Source organism: Pocillopora damicornis, chromosome 10, assembly GCF_964200805.1.
Source record: "Pocillopora damicornis chromosome 10, jaPocDami1.2, whole genome shotgun sequence".
In the NCBI taxonomy this organism is placed as follows: domain Eukaryota; kingdom Metazoa; phylum Cnidaria; class Anthozoa; order Scleractinia; family Pocilloporidae; genus Pocillopora; species Pocillopora damicornis.
In genome coordinates this window covers 21,588,763-21,609,772 of record NC_142679.1, presented here as the reverse complement: position 1 = coordinate 21,609,772, position 21,010 = coordinate 21,588,763, and the positions used below count along the sequence as shown (strand labels likewise).

General features: G+C 38.6%; 2 protein-coding genes across 2 annotated transcripts; both read right to left on the bottom strand.

Moving 5' to 3' along the window:
- Nucleotides 1-1,694: 1,694 nt before the first annotated feature.
- On the bottom strand, nt 1,695-3,414 carry LOC149039379 (uncharacterized). Its single transcript, XM_089185463.1, has 2 exons — nt 3,045-3,414; nt 1,695-2,320 (listed from the first exon to the last, which is right to left on the bottom strand). The coding sequence occupies exons 1-2, from the start codon at nt 3,349-3,351 to the stop codon at nt 2,085-2,087; spliced, it is 543 nt and encodes a 180-aa protein (XP_089041589.1). The 5' UTR covers nt 3,352-3,414; the 3' UTR covers nt 1,695-2,084.
- Nucleotides 3,415-8,912: 5,498 nt separating this feature from the next.
- LOC149039378 (uncharacterized) lies at nt 8,913-19,957 on the bottom strand. Its single transcript, XM_089185460.1, has 5 exons — nt 19,841-19,957; nt 16,908-17,219; nt 16,072-16,221; nt 12,630-13,148; nt 8,913-12,410 (listed from the first exon to the last, which is right to left on the bottom strand). Exons 1-5 carry the CDS (start codon nt 19,911-19,913, stop codon nt 12,085-12,087), a joined length of 1,380 nt encoding a protein of 459 aa, XP_089041586.1. The 5' UTR covers nt 19,914-19,957; the 3' UTR covers nt 8,913-12,084.
- Between the last annotated feature and the right edge of the window lie 1,053 nt (nt 19,958-21,010).

Genomic DNA, 21,010 nt, shown 5'->3' with positions numbered 1-21,010 from the left:
TCTGTGCATATTTGTTTCACCTGAGTGGTTGTTGATGTTTACAAAAAATGTCAATGTATTTATAGATGCTGAGCTGTTTCTGTTCTAGTTCTGTGGCTGTCCAGATATGGCTGACCTTTGAACTACCTGTCGCGGTGTTTACATGTCACTGTGGCGCTGCTCAGTTTAACTGTCTTTTCCAATGTCGACGTAATGTCCTACAGTCTGCCATCCTTCAACTCTACTGATTTTCGTAAACCACAATCGAATTAAGTACGATTCATCTTCCGCAACTCATCATAATTCCAACTAGAAGTCAATTGTTTTTCTCGCCCATGCAGTAATGTATCCCATAATACCTTGTTCATCTATTGTCTTAGAGACAATGACTGTTTTGCTGTACATCGGTTTTCTGTTTTCTTGAAAATTGTCTAGAAGTCATTTCGAGTGAGGGAAAGTGAAGCTTCCATCTTGAATTTCTCTTGGGAAAAGTCAGCTTTCTGCACAAATCAAACTATAAAATGGCAGATGAATACGAATTCTATGTTCAGGAAAGCTTGCGTGGGTACCACGCTTATTATGTAGATGCAGCGGTGTATATTGGAGAAGTTATGAATTGCGAGCAGGTGGACTCAGGCCATGTTTATTTTAACAGTCTTCCTTCGATTTAACACCGAAGTAGGTGTGCTAGGTGTAGTTTGGTGTAGTAAGTGTGGTTGATGAATGCTGGTGTAGTAGGTGTAGTTTGGTGTAGTAAGTGTGGTTGGTGAATGCTGGTGTAGTAGGTGTAGTTTGGTGTAGTAAGTGTAGTTGGTGAATGCTGGTGTAGTAGGTGTAGTTTGGTGTAGTTAGTGTAGTTGGTGAATGCTGGTGTAGTAGGTGTAGTTTGGTGTAGTAAGTGTAGTTGGTGAATGCTGGTGTAGTAGGTGTAGTTTGGTGTAGTAAGTGTAGTTGGTGAATACTGGTGTAGTAGGTGTAGTTTGGTGTAGTAAGTGTAGTTGGTGAATGCTGGTGTAGTAGGTGTAGTTTGGTGTAGTAAGTGTAGTTGGTGAATGCTGGTGTAGTAGGTGTAGTTTGGTGTAGTAAGTGTAGTTGGTGAATGCTGGTGTAGTAGGTGTAGTTTGGTGTAGTAAGTGTAGTTAGTGAATGGTGGTGCAGTAGGTGTAGTTGGTGTAGTAAGTGTAGTTAGTGAATGGTGGTGTAGTAGGTGTAGTTTGGTGTAGTAAGTGTAGTTGGTGAATGCTGGTGTAGTAGGTGTAGTTTGGTGTAGTTAGTGTAGTTGGTGAATGCTGGTGTAGTTTGGTGTAGTTTGGTGTAGTAAGTGTAGTTGGTGAATGCTGGTGTAGTAGGTGTAGTTGGTGTAGTAAGTGTAGTTGGTGAATGCTGGTGTAGTAGGTGTAGTTTGGTATGGTTTCGTGTGGTAGATGTAATTAGGCGTTGTTTGGTGCAGTAAGTGAAGTTTGGTGTAGTTTGATGTAGTAGGTACAGCTCGGTGTAGTTTGGTGCAATAGTCTTAGTAGGTCTACTTTGGGATAATGTCGCGAAGTTTGGTGTAATTCGGTGTAGTTTGGTGTAGTAGGTGTAGTTTGGTGTAGTAGATGTAGTTTGGTGTAGAAAGTGTAGTTTGGTACAGTAGGTTTTTTTTAGTGTAGTGGGTGTTTTTCAGTGTTGTGGGTGTTGTAAGTATAGTTTTGCATATTTGGTCTAGTAGGTGTCGCAAAACCCTACTTAGTTGCGCCAAACTCTTCTCAGTTTTCGCCAAACTCTCCTTAAGTGGCAAAGAACACTGGTAACTTTTCGTAAAACCCTCCTTCATTGTCGCCAAACTCTGCTCAGTTGTCGCGAAACCCTTCTTAGGTGTCGCCAAACCCTCTTTACCTGTCTGCGAACTCTCTATTGTCATCGCCAAACCCTCCTTAGCTGCCGCAATTAGTTTTCGCAAAACACTCCTTAGTTGTCGCCAAACTCTTTTTAGCTGTCGCAAACCACTTTAAAAAAATTTTTAGTTGTTGCAATACACTCCTTAGATGTGGCAAACCACTTCTTAGTTTTAGCAAAACCCTCCATAGTTGGCACCAAATTCTTCATAGTTGTCGCCAAACTCATTACACTCCCATCCCCCAACTGAATAAATGTATATCAATTTTTATTAAAAAAAATCTACCTTCCGGATATAAATTTAAAGATTTACTTTCCAAATGCATATCACAGTAAACCAGAATTCCCTTCCCAGTGCCAGATGGATCCAGCCAGTATTTGTTGCTCGCGGTGTCTTTCCCTTCGTTTGCTTTTATCTCTTGACATGAACGTGCTGGTAACTCCGGAATCGAACCCAAGGGAGCTGGTAAGGATAAAAATGTTGAAATTAAATATATGTGGGTGCACTAGTCGGAAGCCGAGAGTGAAAAACACGAGAGAATTAGAATGAGGATCTAATCCCATTCACTTAAATTTCCGCCTTTGAATGTGTTAAATTAAACGCTCTGTCAAGTACCCTTCTCTTGGGAAGTGGGCCCGCCTCACTTTTAAACCCTTCCTTTAGAGCCACCAGCTTTTTAAACTTCTTTCAAGACCCTAAGCTTTTTGCATCATTTTAAAGAAGAAATTGAAATAAATAATTTGTTGTCACTATTTCACACATGTATCAAAGCTGTTTTGTGAAGAAGTTAACTAAAAACTGAACTGAATAAAGGGGGTAAGTTTCTAAAGAAAGTGTGGTGCTGCGTTGGTGGGAGAGTATAGCAAAATAATTTGGTATTGTCAACCGAGTTGATAACGTAAGTTGGCCACCGTTCAGAGTTTCAAAGCTAACGTTTCGTTTCGTTTCCACAAGAATTGTGGGTTTTGTGTTTATCTGCAGAAGATGGAGCTACGTTATTGGTGGGAAACTACAAAGCAACTATTAAGAAAAGGGATAGAACTGATGTCGTTCATTATTAGAGTTGAGAAATGATAGAAAAATCGATACCGATGAGCGTGGGAGATCAGAAAACGCGGATTGTAAGCAAAGTCGGACGTATGATCAAAATATTGATAAGTATTATCAAACATGGCTGAATACTTACCTCTTGCGTTCAAACGGCGAATATAAAACCACGCTGGATCCGAGCGGAAGTTCTCGGGTCTTGCGTCCTTTGTGCGGTTGTTCAATTCACAGATCTGTTCTTTTCTGTTGAAATTGTAGCTCTGGCATATAATTTCCCTTTCACATAAGAAATCACAGATACGAGGAGCTGCTACCGTCATTCTCTTGAAAACGAAGCCTTTGAGAGTCATGCCACGAATGTTAATTTCTTTCCTGCATTGATCCTCGGCGGTTACAAGGTTGGTGAACGAAAGATAGACAAGAAAATAACGAAATATCCACATCATTTTTCCTGAAAAACAAAATTCATAGATAGGTAAGACGGCGTCAATGAATTACCCTTTTTTTTTTTTTTTCTCAAAGGCTGATTAAGAACAGCAGTTAATAAGAACAACTGTACCCCCCCCCCCCGGCTCTCTTCTGTAATTCTCCTTTTTAAAAGACATTTCACAAAACACACACACACACAAAAAAAACATTCAGCCTTCAAAATAAATTATGAAGAAAGTGACTGCAGGAGAAAATTCTTTCATTTCAGTGGTTCTCCGACAATTCATTTTTCCCGCTGTCTTTTTGCAGCAAAATTTGTAGTGCTTTTGTTGAGGGAAGCAGCGAATAACGAAATAAGAGCCAAATGGAAAACTATGTTTCTGTTATGGCTTCTGTGTGATTAATGTGAGGGACGATCTGGGTTAGTTTTGAATATTCACTAGGTTTCAAATGTCCACCTTATCGCATGATTTGTTTTTGAAATTTCGAAAACGATTTACACGAGAATTAACACACAAAAAAAGCAAACTTGTGGACAGCTGCATACTGAATTACGAGTCTGTTTTCAAGTTAGTAAATAAAGTCTTTTGGTTTGCAATGGGATTTCTTCACGACAGAGAATTGCATAAGTATTGAGTCAAGTCTCTCGATGTTAAAGTTTCTTCTCCCAGATGACTTTATCAGAGGTGGTGTCATTAGTGCGGATATCGGCCTGAATTTCAAAATGAGAGAACCTCTCGGCAAGGCACATCTAATCTACTCTGACACACAAAAATGTTTTGCATGGTGAGAGCATGGAACTGTAAAAACCTACCTGGCAAAAACATGTCGCATGAAGCAGCTTACATCGTCTTTGTTTGCTTTCGATTCCTCGGTAAACTCAGAGACAGATACCTAATTAATTATTTTGAATCAAACTTTCATTTTAGGCGTTTCGAAAAAACTATTTCCCTATTTACACCCGTTTGTAATCTTCTTATTGAAAAAAAGAATGGGTCCCAAAATGGGTCTCCCTGCTATGCCATAGCAGGGAGAGTAAGTAGACGAAATAACTCGTTCTACTTAATACCAAGAGAAGAATCCTGTGCGAATATTCCAAGGTTTAGTTATGTCAATAACGATAATATTCAGGTAAAAAATTGCCTCAGTAAACTTTAAAGTAGTACTAAGACTATAAGAAAGGCATCACTGTAGGAAAATCTTACCTTTTCCTTCTGGTATTATGGAAACCAAACCGGTGAGAACGAAGCAGTAGAATACAAAGAGCATGTTGTTAGAAAAAAAACCTTTATATTTCTAGCGAAAAGCGACTGTGAGATTTTTTAACTCTAAGGGAAATAACACGTAAATTAAGACAGCTGAAGTTTAATCTGCGCTCAAAACACGTCACCCTCTTTGTTAAATAATGAGTGTCTCAGCGATGGTCACGGCGGAATTAGATCCTCCTGGATTTAGTTGGTTTGTTAAACTCTATTATACTTAATGCAAAGGAAGATTTCCTCAACGTTTTTTTCTTTTTTTCTATGTGGCAAATTATTCAAAACAGTTTTTTAATAACTCGCATGTGATCTCTTCAGTGATGACAATTTAAAACTTGAATGCATGAGACTTGCCCACAGATGTTGTCTAAAAATGTATATATTTTTCTAATGTTACTTATTATAATAATACTGGCCCACGTAAATGTGTTTTATTCCGTTTACAACAAGGGATAAAAAAGTTTTTGGAATAGTTGCTTTTTTTTGTTCTTTTCTGTTTTATTTTTTTGTTCATTTTTTATTCTTTCTCGCGGTAAAACAAGTTTTTCAATCTGAACAAAGTCACAAGAAACAAGAAGCCCAAGCTATGCCTTGTTATCCTTGCGAAAAAATTAATCAGCACGAATTTTACAAAACTGATAATTACTCGCAGATAAAACGAAATGTTCTGCGTCCGAATTAATTATACATCTAGACATCTTGTCGATCTTCAGCGCACGAAGAAAACGTCAGGGTGTAAATGTTTATCTTATTTATAACTTGAAGGGTGCATCGACTCATATTAGTTATTGTTAATACTTTTATTGGTAAAATTAGAAATAACTGGAATACATAAATTGTCCTTTCTAGACTTTGAACGAACTTCAAGTCAACTTGAGAGCCAAATTTTGAATAAAAAGCCAGATTTCATTACACATGAAGGGTCCCACCCCATCGTGTGGTAACGAAAAGTAAAAAATGTTAATGGACAGCATTACAGAGACAGATACCTAATTAATTCTTTTGAATCAAACTTTCATTTTAGGCGTTTCGAAAAAACCATTTCCCTAATTACACCCGTTTGTAATCTTCTAATTGAGAAAAAAGAAAAAAATGGGTTGCAAAGTGGGTCTCCCTGCTATGCCATAGCTGGGAGAGTAAGTATTCAGACGAAATAACTCGTTATACTTAATGGTTAGAGAAGAATCCTGTGGGAATATTCCGGGGCTTAGTTATGTCAATAACGATAATATTTAGGTAAAAAATTGCCTCAGTAAACTTTAAAGTAGTACTAAGACTATAAAAAAGACATGACTGCAGGAAAATCTCACCTTGTCTTTTCAACCTTAAGTGAAATAATATCGTAACAAAACTGTAAAATGACGAACCGCGAATGTATTTACCGTACAAGAGTTTACTATAAGGCCGGGATGGCTCTTGAGAAAGACGATTTTAGAAGGGTTTCAGTCATCTGGGAATTTCGTATTACAGGAAATTGGGTCGCGGCGCGCTTAACAAAACTGTAAAATGACGAACCGTGAATGTATTTACCGTAAAACAGTTGACTATAAGGCCTGGATGGCTATTAAGAAAGACGATTTTAGAAGGGTTTCAGTAATCTGGGAATTTCGTGTTACTGGAAATTGGGTCGCGGCGCGCGTTGCGTCAAGGGTAAAAATGGGCCTTTAAATTGAAGTTAAATAAAGCCTTTTTCAATCAATGCTTTAGCTTAAGGGAAATAACACGCTAATTGAGACGGCTGAAGTCTCATCTATGCCCAAAACACGTCACCCTCTTTGTTAAATAATGAGTGTCTCGGCGATTGTCACAACAAATAGATAAATGTTCGAAACGGGACTGTGAAAAATACTCTGATGTTCGAAAAATCAGTCAGAGGTAATGTGCCCGTTTTTCAAAAAACGTGGTTGTCATGTTTCTGTCGTTCAAGCAAGCCACCACCGCGTGAAACAAATTGATCGAGCGCTACAAACGTCACAGAAAGAAAATACTAATCGCATTCCATTCACGTTCACATTTCACCCTCACAACCACGCAGTTAATTTACCTCAAAACGATTCAGAGACAGGTACTATCTTTCGCAACCTCCACTAACAGCCAACCCGCAACTTTCAAATGGGCTTGCGCTCGGTCTAAAAATTGTCCTTTCATTCATAGCGTTGAGAAAATATCGTGACCCAAAGACAAAAACCACTAAGTTTCAACCTTTGTGTATCATCATAATAAACTATCTACAAAATTGAGGAATGGATGCCAGATGCTAATGACTTTTTATCCTGAGTTAATAAGACTTTGTACAGTCTCAGCAAAAACTGTATGTATGTGTAGGTATGGAATACTGAGTGTCTAATTATAAATCGAAAATTTATCCGACACACAATTTCGAGTTCACCTGGCTGTTAGTAGGCTACACTTTAGGGTGCGATTTAATTAAATCTGTCTGATGAGTACGTAAGCACGAAACTCAGAGTTACAGGGAATCATGCGTGTTTCATTTTAGTCATTTTGAATTGTATATATATATATATATATATAACTAACTGCAGACAGTACTGTTTCGGCCTTCTGGGCCTCATCAGTGCAGTGCTGATGCTAGGATGGAGGTAAGGCTATATAGCCACCCCAAGTGATCTCACACGTGTGGTATCATCTAAGCCATGCCAGAGTGCTCAAACTAGATAAACTAGTGAGCATGCATAATGCAAGCAGCAATGACTCATCCTAGTAGAGTGCTCAATTTGGACATGAAAGCAAAGCTTTGTATGCCAAAGAGCTATATCTATATATATTCACTTTTAATTATATATACTAACATATATATATATATATATATGTTAGTATATATAATTAAAAGTGGCAGGAAGCTAATATCTATGATTTTTAGTTCTTGAGAGCAGAAACTCCTGATATCGATCGATGTCTTCTCACAAATTTTTGAGGTTCTTTTTGTGAAGATTGAAAATGTTATCACATATTCGGGAAAAAACTTTTCAGAAATTACACGAGTCGAAAAAACAATGCATTTTTCATGCTTTTATTTTAGAGAAGCCATTCTGAGAGATTTTAATTTCGTATTTGAACTACCCGAAACTACATATCTTCATGATGTCAATATGGAAGAACTTGAGTTGTTACTTTCACGACTCACATGGACATTACTTGAATGGCTTTAAAAGCGGGCCAGCAGATGATGAACCCCAGTTGTAACAGGAAGAGGAGACTTGGGATGTGCCCAGAAAATTACCTGCAATCAATTGAAACTTTTTGTGGGGTAAAATGACTTAATAGAAGCGGAGGGGGGATGCTCAAGAACTTTCGGGGACATCACTGTTTCTGCATTATTCCAAATTCTCCTAACGTTTGGAGCGTTAGCCCTTTGTCAGAGCGATTGGAGGAATTGTGGGTTGTGTGTGGGTTTATATGCAGCAAGTGGAGCTACGCTATTGGTGGGAGTATGGTGACGAGAAAACAAGAATAAATTAGTTGAATGAAAAGCGCTCGTTGATACCGTGCCGATTTGGAAGATAAATTTGTGTTCTAGTGTTGTGCGGCTTTCCGAACTGACTAGATGTAAGGAAAGGCCACAAAATGCATAAACTGTTGCCTTCAATTAAAATTTTGATGTTTAGAAAAGCTAAAGAAGTGTCGGAAATTGCTCAGGTGTATTTAAGAGCCGGGTGAAAGGAATTGACGGCGGTTATAAATTGACTGAGCTCCTCTCTGGTAGAGGAGGTAGCGCCGATGCAATCGTCAATGTAACGGCCGTAGAGTTCAGGTTTGGGGCCGTGGTACTGACTGAAAAATTGATGTTCGATAAAAACTGCGAAAGATTGGCGTAACCGGGGTCCCACTTTGATACCTATGGCCACGCCATTGAAGGCAACGGTTTATGCATTAGTGTTTCCTACAAACCTACAGATTCACATAGTTACTTGTTGTATTCATCTTCGCATCCATCACATTGTCGATCAATTTGTTGGTCACGTTTTTCGATAAACGTGGCTATCCTGTTTCTGTCGTTCAAGCAGGCCACCACTGTGCCCAACAAATTGATCGATAGTCAGCAATACAAATGGCTGAGAAGGGAAACACTTACCGCATTCCATTCACTATCACTTTTCACCCTCACAACCTTAAAACTTTAAATTACTCCAAAACGATTCAGAGACTGGTACTATCTTTTCGCAACTCCCACTTATTTCATTCAAACGTGAAAAAAACGAAGGTAACTCTTTGGTCAGAAGTTCATTTCAAATCAATTTTCAAATGCACTCGCTGACGATGCAAAACTTGTCCTTTCATTCGTAACGTAGAGAAAATAACGGGACCCAAGAGATCTATTAAGATCACTTTACGTGTACCTCCGCCAATGTTATTTACTGCATACCTTGTACTTAATTATTTCAATAAGTTATACATTGGTGAAACAGGAAGACGACTGGGTGACCGATTCCGAGAACACCTTCGCGATGTGGAAAGGAAATGATAAGGACGCATCCAAACCAGTCGCTAGACACTTAAATCGCCCTAATCATTCTAAGCAGCATACAGCAGTCTGTGGTCTTTCCCTACATCTAGGCATCTAGTTCGGAAAGCCGCAAAACTCAAGAAAAAAAATGTTTGTTTCAAATCGGCACTCTTAATCCCCACGGTATCAACGAGCGCTTTTCATTCAACTAATTAATTCTTGTTTTCTCGTCACCATATTCCCACCGATAGCTTAGCTCAATTTTCTTCCTATAAAAACAGTCACAACCCACAATTCCTCAACTTTTAAACTCTTTACGGTGGCCAATTCGCGTTATCAACTCAGTTGATAATACCAAATTGCCTTGTTATAATCTCCCACCGACGCAACACTACAGTTTCTCTGGAAACTTACCCCTTTATTTATCTGAAGAATTATGCGTTCTTAGAAATCAAATTGTGATTTCATTAGATGAAAAGCCTCGTCCAGGCTTCACTTCACCTCATATCTCACTACGTGTGAAACTTTCATGGCAAGGTATCTATCATTTCTGCTGGAAATTGTCACCATACAGCAACTGTCTCGATTCAATTGTTCTCATTTTGTGCAAGTGAATAATTAGCCTTATCTACAAGGATGAATTTTTATATAGCAACGCACAACCATTTCAGCGAATTTTACTTTGTACTTAATTGTACCTTTGTTGTTTTCCGCTGAAGTTAAGTTCAGTGAAAGAGACACTTGTAATGATCGACTAATGTCTTATCAAAAGTGTGCGTGAATTATTCATTTGATATCTTCCGATTGCTCAATCAGAAGTCCAATCAGAAACTGAGTTGGAAATCCTCAAACAATTCGCATAACTTTTTGTAGCCGTCTTTAGAAGTGTCCAGCTATACAAGGCTGTCACAGGAATAATTTGTTGTTCACTGTTTTCCATCACCTAAATATTCATGCATCATACAATTTACGATTACCCTGCAAAGACCTTTAGTCAAGGCTGGTTCCGTGTGCTGCGAAAAAACATCAAAGACAAGTTAAAATGATAAGTGAAGTTGTGGGATTCAGGAACTTTCCTGTAAGATACATGGTTATTTTTTCGTTCTTTTACAAATTAGCCTTGCTCTCAGTCGATGTGACTTACTAATTTAGGTTCAACTAACAAACGTGAAGAAAATACTGACAGCCAGATATCAATTTATTGAGTTTCACCAGAGTTTACTTTAAAATCTACACTATAGACCTACAATATAGAAAAGTGATTGCTCTTTTCTGTAACTCATAGAAACAATTCTTGGGAACTTTTAGTCAATCCACCAGCAACGAATGTTCTCGATATATTTCTATCTATTATTAAGCAGAATTGTTCTTTCCAACTACATGAAAATTACAGCGCTTTACTCCACTTTTAGTGAAAAATCACGAGAGCCTCCGGCAAAGATATTTCAGATGTTAGCAGAAAAACAAAAATATAACAAGTAAATAAAGTTTTGCGTTGACTTGAATACAGTCAGTGTTATGCGCAGCAAAATTTAGAAGGCCAACGGGCAAAAAAAATGAAGAAACTGAGTCACACTGGCTGTGTCATTAGTGAAAATCGATTTTGGTTTTGAACTGATCAAGAAAAAAACGATTGACTGCATAATAGACCTTTACATGTATTCATTGACATTAGATACACAAGAATATGAAGAGCTGAGTTCACAACTGTTTCTCTACAAAATGATTTCTCAGTTATTATTTTACCAATCATCACTAACTCCCCCCCCCCCAACCCCACATGCCCGCTACTTAAAGTCTAAACATTCCTGGCATTTGCATCTTCTTTATTCTATAAGCGAAAGCAATTTGTGGCTGACATGGTCCCCTGGATATTATTAACTGTAATCTTGCCTCACCATAACATTGTATGCTTTTAACGCGCAAGTATTTGTGTGAAGAAAGACGTGGGATAATTTGTTCATTCATCATACAACTAAGAACGTACGAGCCATGTTCCTTCCATTCTCCCCCATCCCCCCCTCCATCCCATCTTCCCTCGTTTGCATGTGACCACGGGCCTTGCTCTAAACTCTAAGCCTAAGAAAACATTACGCTTGCAAAAATGGTTTCATCACCATAAAGTTTCCCCTGAACCTCTGGGAGTGAACCTCTGGGAGTGAACCTCTGGGAGTGAACCTCTGGGAGTGAACCTCTGGGAGTGAACCTCTGGGAGTGAACCTCTGGGAGTGAACATCTGGGAGTGAACATCTGGGAGTGAACATCTGGGAGTGAACATCTGGGAGTTAACATCTGGGAGTGAACACCTGGGAGTGAACCTATGGGAGTGAACCTCTGGAAGTGAATCTCTAGGGGTGAACCTCTTGGGTGAACCTTTGAGAGTGAACCTCTGGGAGTGTTAGGCGCTAAAAAGCTATGTACGTCATGCAGTAATTTCACTGAAATAGCTTCTCTATTAGTAATGAATGCTAGTGTTCTTTGGTATCTTATCTTTGCATGTAGATGTTGAGAAGCCACTATGCTTTGAAGTGCAACGGGTTTTTGCGTTGATCTTAGATTTTTTACAATAGATAAGCAACTTTGTCCACAGCCAAAAAACTTTTAATTGGTCTCACGCTCTAAACCTTGCTTAAAACGCTTAAAGTAAAGACTTGTTTGAGTCCACTGAACTTGAGAGATGAATACAGAACTGTATGAACGGTCAAAAACATCTGATTATTTGCTCCGAAAAGAGCCGGAAAAAGAACAAATATTACAGCTTTTGCTGTCGAAAAATTTGTAAGGTCAGTAAAAATTCACAAACTCACCTGTTCTAGCAAATTTTGTTTGTGAATTTTAATTCTAACCTCAAATATAAACGCTTCTAGAACCACATGTTGCACTGTTTGTCTTACAGTAACACGGCTTAATAACAAAATCTAAATAATGATCCAAAAAAGTTAAACTATTGAGTTTAAAAACAGACATCAATTAGCGCTTCAAAACAGAATTACCACTAGACGCTAAGAAAAGTGCTGCCATGCATTTCAATGGAGAAATGTTATGATCACACTACCATGTCCAGCAGTATTATAACAACATTCATTTTGCTGATTTGTTCCGTTGTTGAAAGAACCTCCCCCTCCCCCACAGGAAATATTTTTATTCGCACCTCCACTTCCCCCAGAGTACCCTCCACCTCCCCCAGGTAACTCACTATCTAGACGATAACCACCCCCACCTCCAAACCCACCCCGATATGCCCCCCCCTCTCCCTTTTCCTTGGCTAGAAATCCTTTACCTCCCTTTCCCCCTCCCTCAGAAATATCTGTGTTTTCTCCACAACTGTAGAAGCCACCGCCACCACCGCCACCTACAATCAAGAGATTTACAGTTGACATTAGCTACTGAAAAGATCATGGCTTTTAGTAATTCTCAAAAAAATCCAAATTTAAGCGACCAGTACCACCTCTTTGTTCGAAATATAGATGGATGGCAGTAGAATGCAAAAAAAAAAACAAAACAACAAAAACAAAAACAAAAGCAAAAACAAAAAAATTCAGTAATTATAAATAGAAAATTGTTCACCTACCAGAGTTCGGTTCATCAGTTTGTCCTCCATATCCGTTCATTCCTCCTGACAGGAATGGCGAGTTATACCCTGCATTCCCTGTTGTGTTTAAGGACGCATCACATCCTGAATATTGTTCTGTCATATTTACAACTCCTCCTCCACCTCCGGCTATGATCAAAGGCTTGTTGTTTCCTCTTACTACAAATGTACCTCCTCCGCCTGAGCCAGTGTTTTTGTTAGCATACGCTTTTTGCCCTCTTTGACCAACAAGTATACTAATGTTCTCACCTTTGGTCAACATGAAGTTTCCAATGATCCGCGCCCCTCTCCCTCCGTTGATGACACTGTCCTCACTGTACCCCCCTGAGGCTCCTATTGTTTCTATTCTGTATTCACCAGTGTGTGGCACAATCCACAGTTGAATACCGTTGGACAGTGTGACTTGTCCGTCATGATCCTGACCTGTGTAGTGACTGCCAATTGAGTCTGGACCCTTTGCTCCACTCTTACCAAGATTTGTAAAAACAGCTGTAAATCCTTCGTAAAACACATACACAAAAAACAAAAGTTATAATACTAGTAAGAAATTGTCATAGTTACTTTTGGCTCTGCCAACACAGTCAAAACTCGCTTAAAAGAACTGTTGTTTTGGTGGTTCAGACTGATTTTGTTCTTATACATTGGGTGTTTTCTGCAAAACCAACCTGAAAATGTTCTTAAGGTGTTCTTAAAATTGTTTTTAAAAATGAAATACTGCATAGACTACCAACAGATGAAATCAGCATGCAAGCACAACTTTTCCGTCAATTCATGGATGGAACTAACCTTAACTGCATCAATCAAGGCAATAATATTACATTGGGGGAGGGGTAGCAGTTCTGGTGATAAACGACTCGAAACTCAGCAAAAGTCAAACAAATTCAAAATGCATTAGCCCCCCCCCCCTCCCTCTTTCCATGTAACTATGGTCCCCAATCTTACAAGCAAACTGAGAGAGAAATGAGAGAGCAAAATGTCAGCATTCAGTTTCTTACATTTCCAGTCCAATTATCAGATCCATTTAAATCTGATAATCTTCCAAACCTTGTGGTGAGATCTTTACATCATTAGAGCCATCTGCGTTTTGCAAACAGCCAGTTTTCTCACGCAATCTCTCAGAAAAAAGGTCTCATCATTACCTCACTCACTCCACGCCTCCCTAGTCCATTTAACAAATAGATTCCTTGAGAGATGAATACAGAACATCAGTGACACATTCGGCTGCGCCTCGTGTGCCATTTTTTTGTTCTTACCACATTTTGACGTTCTCTGTGATCTATTACTGAACAGACGCACGGCAACTTGGAATCTATTTGTTTTATGTACTCAAGAATTAAAAAAGTTTTAATGATGACGTCATATATACGTCTGTCCTCCAATAGATCATAAGTGAGAACCAATCAGAATGCGTGCATAACTGAGCCTATTATATAATGGGTTATATTACATTGTATCTATTTTTAGGTATCCATCTTCCATACTTTGGGTCAACTGTATAGCACTTGTTTCTTCTCCTTTGTGTTTTCAAGGCTTTCCTCAAATCCCTGTGGAATTTCTGGATCGTATCGCGGCCATCATCTGCCCCGACTTTTTCCTTGGTGGTCCTTCTCCTCAGTAATATGTTGTGTCTTTCCTTGAATCTCTGGAGCCAGTTGCTGCTTCCTTTAAATTTTGCAGCTTCTTCTGCGCCATAGCTTGCTTCGATTTTCGATTTTATCATTTTTTTTGAACCAAGGTTTGGACACTTTGCTTCCTGCTGATGTCCGTAGTTTAAACTCGGCGAGTAAAAGATTGGAAGTCAGAGGATATTTATCAGTGCGTTGGGATATGTTCCTAGCGATACTCCTTTGTCTCATTGGCCTTGCACTACCTGTGTTCTTCTTTGTCTTGTTCAGAGTCAGTTCTGCAAGAAGTTTGCTTCTGTTTTTTTCCCACTCAATCACCAGCGATCTTTTGACTCCTTGTTGCTTTGCAACTGTGTTGTACTTATTAGTTGATGATTTCAGTGAATCCAAAAGATCAGTGTTTTCTTTATGAAATCAACGGTGTATGACTTTTGCTCGTTACTTCCCCTTCGATTGTTGCTTCGCCTTTGAGTTTGACCTTGCGCAACACCGGCCGATTTATGTGGCACATCCTCAAGCTGTTGACTCTCAGCCATTCTCTGCATGTTTGTTTCACCTAAGTGGTTGTTGATGTTTACAAAAATAGTCAATGTATTTCTAGGTGCTGAGCTGATGCTGTTCAAGTTCTGTGCGGCAGAGGCCGGGTGCTTGAATTGTATATGGCTGTTCAGACATGGCTGACCTTTGAACGACCTGTCGCAGTGTTTGCATTTAACAGTAATGTGGCCCATAATACCTTGTTCGTCTATTGTCTTATAGACAATGACTGTTTTGCTGTACAGCGGTTTTCTGTTTTCCTGAAAATTGTCTAGAAGTCATTTGGAGTGAGGGAAAGTGAAGCTTCCATCTTGAATTTCTCTTGGGAAAAGTCAGCTTTCTGCACAAATCCAACTATAAAATGGCAGATGAATACGAACTCTATGTTCAGGAAAGCTTGCGTGGGTACCACGCTTATTTTGTATATGCAACGGTGTATATTGGATAAGTTATGAACTGCGAGCAGTTAGACTCAGGCCATGTTTCTTTTAACAGTCTTCCTTCGATTTAACACCGAAGTAGGTGTGATAGGTGTAGTTTGGTGTAGTAAGTGTAGTTGGTGAATGCTGGTGTAGTAGGTGTAGTTTGGTATGGTTTCGTTTAGTAGATTTAATTACGCGTTGTTTGGTGTAGTAAGTGAAGTTTGATGTAGTAGGTACAGTTCGATGTAGTTGGTGTAATTCGGTTTAGTTTGTTGTAGTAGATGTGGTTTGCTGTAGAAAGTGTAGTTTGGTATAATAGGTTTTTTTTCGGGTGTAGTAGGTGTTTTTTGGTGTTGTGGGTGTTGCAAGTATAGTTTCGTGTATTTGGTTGCGCCAAACTCTCCTCAGTTTTCGCCAAACACTCCTTTGTTGCGGCCAAACTTTCCTTAAATGGCAAAGAACACTGCTAACTTGTCGCAAAACCCTCCTTAATTATCGCCAAACTCTGCTCAGTTGTTACCAAATCCTTCTTAGGTGTCGCCAAACCCTCTTTACCTGTCGCCAAACTCTCCATAGTCATCGCCAAAACCTCCTTAGCTGCCGTAATTAGTTGTCGCAAAACACTCCCTTGTTGTCGCCAAACTCTTTTTAGTTGTTGCAATACACTCTTTAGTTGTGGCAAACCACTTCTTAGTTTTAGCAAAACCCTCCTTAGTTGCCACCAAATTCTTCTTAGTTGTCGCTAAACTCATTACACTCCCATCCCCAGACCGAGTAAATGTATATCATTTTTTATTTAAAAGAATTTACCTTCCGAAGGTAAATTTAAAGATTTACCTTCCAAATGCATATTACAGTAAACCAGAATTCCCTTCCCAGTGCCAGATGTATCCAGCCAGTATTTGTTGCTCGCGGTGTCTTTCCCTTCGTTTGCTTTTATCTCTCGACATGAACGTGCTGGTAACTCCGGAATCGAACCCAAGGGAGCTGGTAAGGGTAAAAATGTTGAAATTAAATATATGTATGTGCACTAGTCGGAAGCCGAGAGTGAAAAACACGAGAGAATTAGAATGAGGATCTAATCCCATTCACTTAAATTCCGCCTTTGAATGTGTTAAATTAAATGCTCTGTCAAGCACCCCTCTCTTGGGAAGTGGGCCCCCTACACTTTTAAACCCTTCCTTTAGAGCCACCAGCTTTTTTATCTTCTTTCAAGACCCTAAGCTTTTTGTATCATTTTAAAGAAGAAATTGAAATAAAAAATTTGTTGTCACTATTTCACACATGTATCAAAGCTGTTTTGTGAAGAAGTTAACTAAAAGTTGAATTGAATATAGGGGGTAAGTTTCTAAAAAAACTGTGGTGCTGCGTCGGTGGGAGAGTATAACAAGGTTATTTGGTGCTATCAACCGAGTTGATAAGTCAAAGTGAATGGAAGAAATGTGGGTTTTGCGTTTATCTGCGGAGGATGGAGCTACGTTATTGGTGGGAAACGACAAAGCAACTACAAAGAAAAGGATAAAACTGATGTCATTCATTATTAGAATTGAGAAATGGTAGAAAAATCGATACCGATGAGCGTGGGAGATCAGAAAACGCGGACTGTAAGCAAAGTGGAACGTATGACCAAAATATTGATAATTATTATCCAACATTATTGGCTGAATAGTTACCTCTTCCGCTCAAACGGCGAATATAAAACCACGCTGGATCCGAGCGGAAATTCTCGGGCCTTGCGTCCTTTGTGCGGTTGTTCAACTCACAGATCTGTTCTTTTCTGTTGAAATTATAGCTCTGGCATATAATTTCCCTTTCACATAAGATATCACAAATATGAGGAGCTTCTACTGTCATTCTCTTGAAAACGAAACCTTTGAGAGCCATGCCATGAATACTAATTTCTATCCTGCATTGATCCCCAGCGGTTACAAGGTTGGTGAACGAAACACAGGCAAGAAAATAACGAAATATCCACAGCATTTTTCCTGAAAAACAAAATTCATAGATAGGTATTACAGCATCAATGAATTAACCTTTTTTCTCAAATGCTGACTATGAACAGCAGATAATAAGAACAACTGTTCCCCTTCCCGCTCCCTTCTATGACTCTCTTTTTTTAAAGACATTTCCCAAAAAAAGGAAAACATTCAGCCTTCAAAATAAATTATGATGAGAGTGACTGTAGGAGAAATTCTTTGATTTTACTGATGGTTCTCCGACAATTCATTTTTACCGCTGTCTTTTTGCAGCAAAATTTGTAGCGCTTTTGTTGAGGGAAGCAGTGAACAACGAAATAAGAGCCAAAAGGAAAATGTTTCTGTCAATCCTTTATTCTATAGCCTTTAATTCATCCTAATAAAACGTAACTCAATGGATAACTTTATCTCTCGTTCAGCACTAGTAGATGATTTGCTCGAGAAATGAGAGAGTTTTCGAAACAAAGTTAAACCTTATTTAAGGAATCCGTTTTGAGTAAGATGTTGTCTTTTGTATGAACTGGAAGTGTCGTTGACTGGTAGACACCTATCACATTAATTTGCCATCAGTTGAGTTGGATTCTCTTCGTATTTTTAAGCGAAGGAAGGCCTAGTATATCAGTGTTACCGTATTGGCTTCTGTGCGATTAATTTGAGGGACGATCTGGGTTAGTTCTGAATATCCACAAGGTTTCAAATGTTTTCAAAATGTCTATCTTATCGTCTAATTTTTTTGGGGGGATTTCGAAAACGATTTACACGAGAATTAGCACACACAAAAAAAGCAAACTTGTGGATAGCTACATACTAAATTACGAGTCTGTTTTCGAGTTAGTAAATTAAGTCTTTTGGTTTGCAATGGCATTTCTTCAAGATAGAGAATTGCATGAGTATTGAGTTAAATCTCGATCTCGGTGCTAAATTTTCTTTTCGCAGATGATTTTACCAGAGGTGGTGTCGTTGGTACGGATATCGGCCTGAACTGCAAAATGAGAGAACCTCTAGGCAAGGTACATCTAGTCTACTCCGACACGACGAAATGTTTTGCATGGTGATAGATGGAACTTTGAAAACATGATAACTGGTAAAAATATGTCGCATGAAGCAGTTTTGAAAATAGTGGTCAAAGATATTATCGCCTCTGATTGCATTCAATTCCTCGGTAAACTTGTGGTTGTCAGGGAAAATTATCTCTTAGATTATACCTAAAGACGATGCTATCTATGTCAGTCTTGTAAATTCTTATTTATCTACAGGTGCATTAAGGTAAGACGAAGTGACGTGACGTTTCAGATTGGCGCCTATTTTTTGAGACAATTAATTTTAAATACTTTTTAAAACTAAAAGGAGACTTTTTAGTGAACTTCATAGCCTCATCCAAACACCAGGGAGAATTTTGAAAGTTAAGCAACCCCGAGAGATATTCGAAGGTTTGTATAACAGGCTCCACGAATACCTCCAACTTCCTTCGTGTTTAGATGAACTTAATATCAATCTTTTACAGTTCGAAGAAATAGAGCTACTTTCCCCCTTTTTTTTACCTTTTAAACCCCAGCTGAAAGTCAATGTTCTTATTCATTAGGCTTTTTGTTGATACTTTCAAGGCTTTTATTGCGTTTTTGCAATGCAGTACTTTGAATTGTTGTTTCTTTTTTAACTTTCTTCATCCAAAATTTTAAGGACTAAAAACACGAGTGAAAATATTTTTGTCCTTAGCTTCTAAGACTAAATTTAATTTTCTTTGCTACGAATTGATCGCGCTACCCTTACAATTGATTTTTGTATCATCCAGTGTGGTCATGAAAGTCTTAGATTTTTCTGGGCTCCTGGTGGTCCCTAATTGAAGACATGTTTTTCCTACACGGACCTGTTTCAGTTCGTCTCATTGTAACCCCAAGTGTCAATCATGACCAAGCATTTTTCGTAATATTAAGTGACCATAAGACCACCCTTTAGTTATGACAACTTTCACTGATTGTGTAGCAAACAAAGCTCCTCAGTTGCGACTCATAGTCTTAATTCAAAAACTAATCTTCCCAACCTAAAAAGACTACAGTACCAAATAACATAGAAGATAATCACCCTTACCAGGTGCTTTTAATAGAGTGATTTCATTCCTACTGTCATGGCCCAGTTGTAGATCACATTTGTAAAGAACTCTTACTTATGTGGCAAATTATTCATAACAGTTTTTCAATAACTTGCATGTGATCTGTTGAAGGCCTAAATGTAATAGCTGTCCTAAATGTAATAACATTTGGTCCCAAATTTGTATTTAACCAAGTTGAAGTGCCGAATGTTAGAGGGCAACAGATGGACTTCAACTATGCAAATTCACAACAGCAGATATATATGAATGGAAGTTAACTAAACGTTGAGATTGTTCCATTCAACAGCGTCCCAAGCTATCAGTTATAAAGCATATTGTCAAAACAATTCTCTAAAGAGCACGCAACACCTACAGTAGCCGAGTGAAAATATAAAAAAAACAAAGACTGATGGAATTCAGGGCACATCGAACCTGTATCCAGATTCTGAGTTGAATTACTATGAATTAAATGAATTAGACCAACATCAGTGTTCTAACACTGATAGCAATAAGAGACACGATGCAAACGTATCTTACAAACCTTGTGAAAAGGCTGCATCTGGAATTAGCGCAGAGAGTTCAAATAGAAGGGGATAAGGAAGACTAAAGCACATGTTGAGAGGAGATCTCGTCGCTGGTGTGAGATATTTAGCCTTGCTTCTGATGCGACTTGTAAGCAACTGAAATGTTGACTACAACCAATAGAATTCGAGCGATTCCAGCTGCTCCCAGTTTTCTGACGTACAAACGAGCACATTCTTTTGTTTTTGCGACAATAATTGCCTTAGTGCTATGTTTGTTTGTCAAACATTTCTCCTTATTTCAGCTCACCGCAGGTGGCCCAAGCTCCAGCTTGAGGCGATCATCTTGCGAAGTAAGTCTTAGCGAAATTATTAGAGTTTGCATAGGAATATTTACGACCACTCTTAGGAATAAAAAAATACAGTCAAATTCTCACCTTACTTCCACGGTGCATCGCTTGTTATCTGACTGCTTCTTAAGTTGAAAGAACCCATTTCAGCGAGTTATCCATTTCTAGGTTTATTATGTACGTAAGAGAAGCCCTCAGGGCTTCTCTTATATGAGGTGAGGTGTTTTTATTGAGAATTTGACTTACTTTTTTTATTCCTAAGAGCGATCGTAAGTAGTCTTTTATAATTTGGCTATGACTCTCATTTCGCATGATGATTATTTCACAGCTGGAGCTTGGGCCGCCCGTGTTCAGCTGTGACATTTTAGCGTTAAAACAAACAAAATCGTTCACTTCCAATCTTCCTTTCTCTTCGTCGCTTATTTTCCTTGAAAATTGATGAAACTACGAGTTAGAGTGCGAGGAAATAGTAACTAATAATAAAGGAAGTGTAACTTATAAGTTCTCCCGTTGACAAGTTTGCGACTACAGTGTCAATGAAAAAAATTTGGAGTATATCAATGCCAGTTTTGGAGTGGGGGAAGTTGCTTTTTAACGAAAAACGTGCCTTCGAAAAATCAATTGACATTACAGATGACTTGGCAAGAAGGAAAATCAGAAGATTTTCGTGAAATTCTGCGCTGTGACAAAAGAAACAAAATGCTATATGTGGGTTATGAAGGTGTTGAAAACCTACAAATATCATTAAAAATTGATACCAAAAAACCCTTTCAAAGAGTGTTTTGGTATAAATTTTTAATAAATTGTGAAAATGGGTTCCTGTTTACGTGTTTAAGAGAG